General features: G+C 39.3%; 1 protein-coding gene across 1 annotated transcript in view; it reads left to right on the forward strand.

Moving 5' to 3' along the window:
* The first annotated feature begins 4,111 nt into the window (after positions 1-4,111).
* Positions 4,112-7,458, forward strand: part of faxdc2 (fatty acid hydroxylase domain containing 2) — a 10,943-nt gene continuing 7,596 nt past the window's right edge. The window contains exons 1-3 of the mRNA XM_005748304.2: positions 4,112-4,248; positions 5,257-5,300; positions 6,914-7,011. Coding sequence (XP_005748361.1) covers positions 4,224-4,248; positions 5,257-5,300; positions 6,914-7,011 — 167 coding nt within the window. The 5' untranslated portion in view covers positions 4,112-4,223. The remainder of the gene's footprint in view (positions 4,249-5,256; positions 5,301-6,913; positions 7,012-7,458) is intronic.

Here is a 7,458-nt window from a genome sequence, read left to right on the forward strand (position 1 = left end):
AGTTCTGGCTAACTGATATCAACAGTAAAATACTAAAAGACTACACTGCTGATATAGCACAATGTGTCATGTAATACAGGAACGGAGTCATCCAAAGGAATTAATGCAGTTGCCAATTTCATCAGTACAGGATATCATAAAATGTGTCATAAATACATTAATTAAACAATTTAGAATCATAGCCAATAGAAGAATAAAACAGCAATAAATCTTCAGACTACAGATGAGAGAAGCTCCTCCGGGATGTAAGAAGAGCGTCACCTCTCTTTCCACATTTTCTACATTTGATCCGCAGAAGTGTTTAAAGCATTTTTTTTTTTTACAGTGTGCCGATTGCCTGTTTCACAATGATTGGTGATAATAAAAGGAGCCACATGTTGCTGACAGATCTAAATATCTTCTTGATAAGGGAGTATTAAATGATAACTGCACGAGCAGTTACAGCACGGAAAATAGGGGAAAGTGCATGCACGTGCATCCTGTATACATTCATGTCATCTCTGTAAAGCTGCAGTGTTGTACATGGAAGTACAGCATTGTGAAGTTTGACCACCCCTCATTTGTTCATATTTTGCTAGAAAATTTTAAAAGATTTAGAGATTTATTGAAAAGAGTGCACATATACATGGAAATGCATATACAGAGAGCTTTGCAACGAGCTTGAAAGTAAATATTTAGTACCTTTATTCTTCGTCACCATCTGACATTTGTTAGGCCGCTTTCTTGTAATTTCTTCATGTAGTATTTAGGAACAGTTCTCCGGGCTTCTTATAGGACATCCAAAGCTCTTCTTTGGTTCTTGACTGCCTCGTGTTCTATTCTCTATCAGCTGCTTCAATAATGTTGAGGTTCGGGCTCTGGGGAGGCCAATCCATGACTGATAGCGTTCCATTGTGTGTTTTTGGTTTTTCTGCACTGGCAGTGTGTTTGGGATCACTGTCATGCCAATTTTGTAATGTCAATATTAACAGGAGGCCTCACTTTTTTCTAAATGATAAAGCAATGAAAGAAATCTAACAACATGGCTCTTTGGACCTAAAATGTGATGAATAAATGTTTAAAACTGCAGAAAAAGCTCTGGTAGCTCATCACCAGCCTACCCAGTGATTAAACAGAGCATTTTGTTCATTCAATGTATTATCTATTTATTTATGTATTTATTTATTTATGTTACTGTAGAATCATTGTAAAAACCTGAAATATATAAGTAATTGTTTATCTCATTCATAATTACTTTGGTGCCATGTGAATGATCACGTGGGAGATCTTTATTAGTAGCAAAAGCTGTAAAACTTGTGAAAATACAGTTAAAGGTCTAAAGTTTATGCCTTTCATCACATTTTCCAAAGCCGTCCTGTGGGCCAGATTGGAGACAATTACTCTTGTAACTTTCCCCCGACCTCCTCCGTACATGTTGATGTGTTGATCCAAAAATGTTACATTTTGATTCATCACACCGTCAGACCTGCTACCACTGATTTTTAGTCTGGCTCTTTTGTGATTTGCCATACCTCATCCTTTTCTCACTGTTTCCCTTTCTTAAAAATGGCTTCTTGAAAGCCACCCTCACACTTAGACCATTTCTGGTCTACTAAGGCTTCATTGTAGATTTAGATGGATCTACTGGAGGGTCAGCTGCATCTCTCAGGTCATATTTAGGGCCTTTGCAGGATTTTTATCTCCATTTTTCAGATACTGTTTATCTATTCCAGATAGTTTTTTAGGTCTGTCTTTTCCCTATTTTCGCACTCCACTTGTCCAGTTTCAGCTAATAGTTGTTTGGAAATCACCCTATTGGTACAAAACCACTATTTTATTCCTGTCAAACTGTGTTACCGTTGGTATTTTTCATAGGTTCAACTAAAGAAAGTACAACCAAATCATATAGTAACAAAATGTCTAAAGATAAAATGTAAGATGGGTTCTTGACTAATTTATTATGTCCAGCTATAACACTGGTTCATCCCTTGAGTTTTTTTGTTTGTTTTGTTTTAAGCGATAAGTCTTAAAAAACACTGATATAAGAATTGGATTGAAAAAGCAGCCACAGTCCACAGAAACCAGGTATGCTTTTACTCTACTGGACCTTTGAAACCTTTGAAAGACCTTCAAAATGCAAGAAAGATTCATCACACCATCACACAAATGCCAGAAAGACTGTTGCACAGAACTGTCCTTCCAAACTGAAGGTTGGACTTTCAGAGTTAAAGCAATACTTTGAGTGATTAGATAACAATATACTTTGCCTTTAGGATATTTTTACTATAATTGGAAGAAACAAAAGGGATAGTTACAGGTGCCGTCGGTGCAAAGCCTTACCTGTTATCTGTGCATTATAGCTTTATTGTTGTTCAGGCGAGGGGTGGAGCAAAGGTACGACCACAGCCACCACAGACTAACGTCTCACCGGCCCTCTGACCATTTTACACAACCAATGGTGAAGCACATTAGGATCAGCAACTCACAGTTTACAGTAGGGAAAGCACAATGTGTACAGCATACAGACCCATAGAGTAGTACAGCAATTTCAGACATACCACTAACCTATTAGGAGATGCTTTCTACAGTAAAACACAGCCATACCATATGTGAATATATTTAATATTTATGCACCATTCTATCAAATACGCTTTTGATGTATAGAACTTCAGACACATTTTCCTAAAATCTCCTTTGGAAATTTAAGCATCTCCACTAGAATGTCAACTGGAACTGCCTGCTGGCGCTGTTAGGAAAGAGCATGGCTCTGAATGAAGAGTTGAAGATTTTAATTCAGTTTGAAAGCACAGCTGAAAGAGTCCCAGGTCTGCGTTCACTGAGCTGTGTGAGCGTGAACGTGGCTGCACTGGTTTTAAATGGTTGGAGTTTTCTTGCATTAATGAAATGTTTGTTTGTTTTTTATGCTTTTTTTTTTAAATCATGTGCTCCCATGCCCCTGCAGTTTCTCAATCATCTTGGTCATGGTCGTCTACAGAGTTCGAACTAAGAAGACAAATGGAAGAAAAATATGTGCTCTTAATTTGCAAATTATTATTGTTTTTGTTCTTGCTAATATTAATTTTTTAAGGGTTTAGGTCAAGTTCAGTTTTTTCCATTTTGGGGGGGAACCTAAAAAATTAAGTAATTTTATTTTTTTGTTGAAAGCTAATTGCCAGCCTATTCATTAAAAGCTCTTTTTTTGGATCTTGGCTGCCTTTTGTTCTGTTCTCTGTTAAGATGATCTCACTGTTCAGGTTAAGGTTCAGGTCCGGGCTCTGGGGAGGCCAATCCATGACTGTTGGTGTCCCAGTGTGTGTTTTTCTATCTGGGTATGCTTTTACTCTACTGGACGTGTGTTTGGGATCACTGCAGACTATGGTGAAAATTGAAGCTGCTGACAGTCAGATGCCTTCCAGATGGTATTGCATGTCGTTTTAAAATCTGGGCTTCAGTGAACAGTAGATAGATCAAATGAAATTCCAGATGCATCTCTCAGGTCCTGTGGGCTTTGAGCTTTTCCTGTTTCTTAAGGACATGACTTTCAGAAGCTGTTCGTTTGCTGTAAATAGTTTTTGGAGGCTTGCCATTTCTTTTTTTGTCCTCTATTCTTTGAGTTTCCTTGTTTTGAGGACACATCGCACACCATGCTGAAAAATGCATATTAGCGTTTCAGCTAATAATTGTTTGGGAACAACCTTGTGCAGAAATATATTTTAGGTCGGTTAAACTGTGTTCTTTGGCATTTTTTGCACATTTAACTGAGGAAATGAGAATAAATGATGTGGTTTATGACAAGCTGCTAATAATAAAGTGCAATGAAGAGAAATGATCCTGCAGTGAACAGTTATTATCATTAATGATTAATCTGGTGGTTGGTTTCTGTTTTTCTCAACGAATCCAAATGAAAAACGATTTCCTAAAGACGACAATTTTATCGTGTTGAACAAAGTACGAAAATAAAATATCCAAGGACTCAGACAGCGGTATTCACTTAATGAGACAGCTATCTAATGCATTGGATCACAGCACTGACCGGACTCCGCTGTGGTTTCAACCTTCACCTGGATCTCACGTGGACCGCAGGAAAAAAACACACCGAGCAGGAAGAAGTCTCGTTTTCCGGGCTTGGGTCAGCTGACCGGGAGTCAGCCAGTGAGAAGTCGCTGGCTGTTGTAAATAAACTGCTTCTTTCCAGAGCTGCTGAACAGCAGCGGCCGGTGCGGGACTGTGAGCAGCGGGCAGACATGTCGGTGGAAACAGCAGCCAGCGGTAAGTCACCGCAGACTTGAAGCGCTAACGTCAGGTCAGGTTTGATCAGCGTGAAAAAGCCATTACTAAAACTGGGCACAGCCGTCTTTTTCCTCACCTGTAGGCCCAGTGATGCATAAGCAAAGGCACCTGGTGCGTTCAGGTACACGCAGTTCAGCTCGCAATATATAGACTCTGTATTACACTCCTGTAAGGTGCACAGCTGAGCATCATCTCAGTTGTATTAACGATTTTTTAAAATATTTATTTTTAGGATTACATGCCTGTTAGTTTTAGTTGAATAATGGCGTTATAATAATAATATAGGTCACCATAATTTGCTCGTGATTTAAACTGATTTAAAAAAAAAAAAAGTCTGTGAATGATTGCTGTGAAAGTAATTATTAGTTGGATGGATGTTTGTGCTTTTACACCGTTACTGCAAAAAGAGATGGGCCGAGTGGATGTAGGGCAGCCTGATCCCCAAGAATTTCACTAAAAACGTCCACACTCTAATAATAGGATTATATTTAATCCTCCTGTGGTACAAATTTGCACATGCACTCGGATGATTACTCTACAATGGAAAGATACAAAGAAGTTTGAGACAAAAATGTAAATGTTTTTGAGAAATGACAACATTTCAAAGAGAAACTTAATCTCTCAAATGTAATCACAAGAATGTAATAAAAAAAAATCTCCTGTTATCAAAGAGTCTTATTTTGAAGGACAGCTGGAGTTAGACCACTTTACTTTTCCAATAAACCTTTTCGCTCTGTAATTAGTTATTTTGAGATGGTACACTTCCTTAGGAGTTTTTGCTTCCAGAATCATAGTTTGATTTTTTCTTCATTTTAAAATGTGCTTCACTGGCAATTACTGATAGATCATAGTTCCTTACAATAAGCGCCTTGAGGTATCTGTTGTTGTGATTTGGCACTATGTAAATAAAACTGAATTGAAATTGAATTAAATATTTGCTGTAGCATCTACATGTTTTAACTCTTGTATGTAATTTTGTGTTTGCAGGTGCGAGGGAAGCTGAGGAGAGCAGAGGAAGCAGCGGCCGACAGGTAAGAACAGGTCGTCCTTGCAGCCAAACACCTTGCTGTTATCACCATTCAACTGAAAAGATTCACAAACGGACAAGGCGGCAACACAATACAGCGAGTAATCGACAACACAGGCACAACCCTCGATCCGTTATACATTACATGACTTTTTTTCCCCTCTTAGCTGTCCGATGTGAATTGCTGGATTACTGCTCATCTGTTTTTGGGGAGGTCGTTGTTATGTGTATGTTATGTAATGTAATTTTGCCAAACAACTGCAGATACTTTGATGCGTGCAAAGCTTCAAATGAAACCTGTCTCATGTTGCCCTACATATCTCTATATTTCCCCCCGGGGGGGCTGAAGCACACACAGAAGCTGATGTTTGGCAAATCCTTTTAAAAAAAATCAAATCTGGATTTCTCACCTTCCCTGTGGGCTAAATACAAGGCAAATTTTAGCTTATTCTATTAGTTTTCTGCATACACTACTTGTTCGTGCATATTTTTCTAAATCACATCTTTAAAGGTTTAATTTTTATTTTTATAGCTGCAGCCTGATGTGTCTAATTAGGAATCTTTCCATCTGACTGCTGTTTTTAAACCGTGACTCCACCGAGACTTGCCCTCTTTGCTGTATGTTGTTGACAACAGGCTTGACCTGATAGGCACGTTCCTTTTATTTATTTATTTATATATTTTTTTTTTGAATCTATAGAGGCAGCAAACAGACAAAAGCAAATACTGGATTGTGTGTATGATCGTGAGAAAAGGAGTGTTTTGATCAGTGAAGCGGTAGAGACGGGTTTTGTTGTCACGTGGAGCAGAAAAGCAAAATGAGTGTAGCTCACAGGGAAACGATAGCTTAGCTTAGTTACTCAGTTTTCAGAAAAAATATATGGGTAATAAATGTAGTAAGCAAAAAATGTCACAATAAGTGCACAAGGAAGCATGGGTGTATTTGCATCTTCATGATCATGATTGCATCTCTTAAAAACGACCAGCTGAGGCGTGAGACCAGCACGGCGTTTGTGTGACATTGTTCTCTCTGTTGTCGTGGCTTGGATGAGGGCAGCTGAGGTGAAAAGCTGGCATTTTAGAGAGTCTAGTGAATGTGACATCAATCCTTGGGCTTACTTCCTGCTGAGTGAACTGATCCGCATTTCTCAGTGCAGATGCATTTTGTCAGAGTCATCGTGCACATCTTCTGTGTAAACAGCTACATTTAGACCTTTCTAAACAGGTGTAAAATACTGTTATCCTTTAACTGAGATGCTCTTTATGATGATTGAAAATGCACTATAAATGTACTGTAATTGCCTAAGTAAAATACACAGAGAGAGTTTTCAGAGTCTGACTGTTTCCCCTCCTGCTGCTTTGCATTCTGGGTTATTAACTTCAGGCAGTTCCTGAAAACCCCACACTCAACAGGAACCACTCAGATCCACAGTGTTCTCGTCCTCCTGGCGAGATAGAGGTTTCAGTAACAGTCTCGCTGTTGTTTTTGAGACATTTCTGTACCAGGAGAGGTTTCTGTGGGGAAATGCTAATATAGCGAAACATCATGAGATTGCATTCTCATCGCCGAAGCAAGAGAGGGCTTCACACAACGCTGTTTCTTTTTCTGTCTCCCAGGAGGGCCCCGGAGGACTGTGGGACTCTGTGAAGAAAGCCGGGTTCGTCATTGGATCTGGGATCTTATTCTTGGCTGCGTTCGGGAACTCACTGACATGGTATGTCACATTTGCAAAACAACAGTTTGCCCTGACATAAACTGGAGGAGTGGCATTGCCAGGTTGTTACGTTATGCATAGTAGAAAGAGGCAGGCGCTACATGACAAGGAGTTGGACCCAACAGATGAGAATTGGATGGGAGGAGTGAGAGCAGGATGGTGCAGAGCCAGGACTGGATAGACGAGGACAGGACAGTACATGTTAGGATGGTAAAGGGTGTAACGAGAACACAGCATTACATGAAATTACAAATTTCATCACCTGAAATTATGTAATGTGTACAAGTATTCAGATTGGAGTCTTTGCTGGACTAGTTGTAGCTGCAGTTGTTTGACACACTGTCCATCCCTGGGTGTTTTTATTGGTGGTTAGATTTTTGTTTGGAGGGTTCCATATGGGCTGCTGGAAAGGAGAGAGCATGCAAGCACAAGATGTGTAGACAAGTG

The sequence above is a fragment of the Pundamilia nyererei genome, unplaced genomic scaffold, assembly GCF_000239375.1.
Source record: "Pundamilia nyererei isolate P.nyererei 1_Seehausen unplaced genomic scaffold, PunNye1.0 scaffold00219, whole genome shotgun sequence".
In the NCBI taxonomy this organism is placed as follows: Eukaryota; Metazoa; Chordata; class Actinopteri; order Cichliformes; family Cichlidae; genus Pundamilia; species Pundamilia nyererei.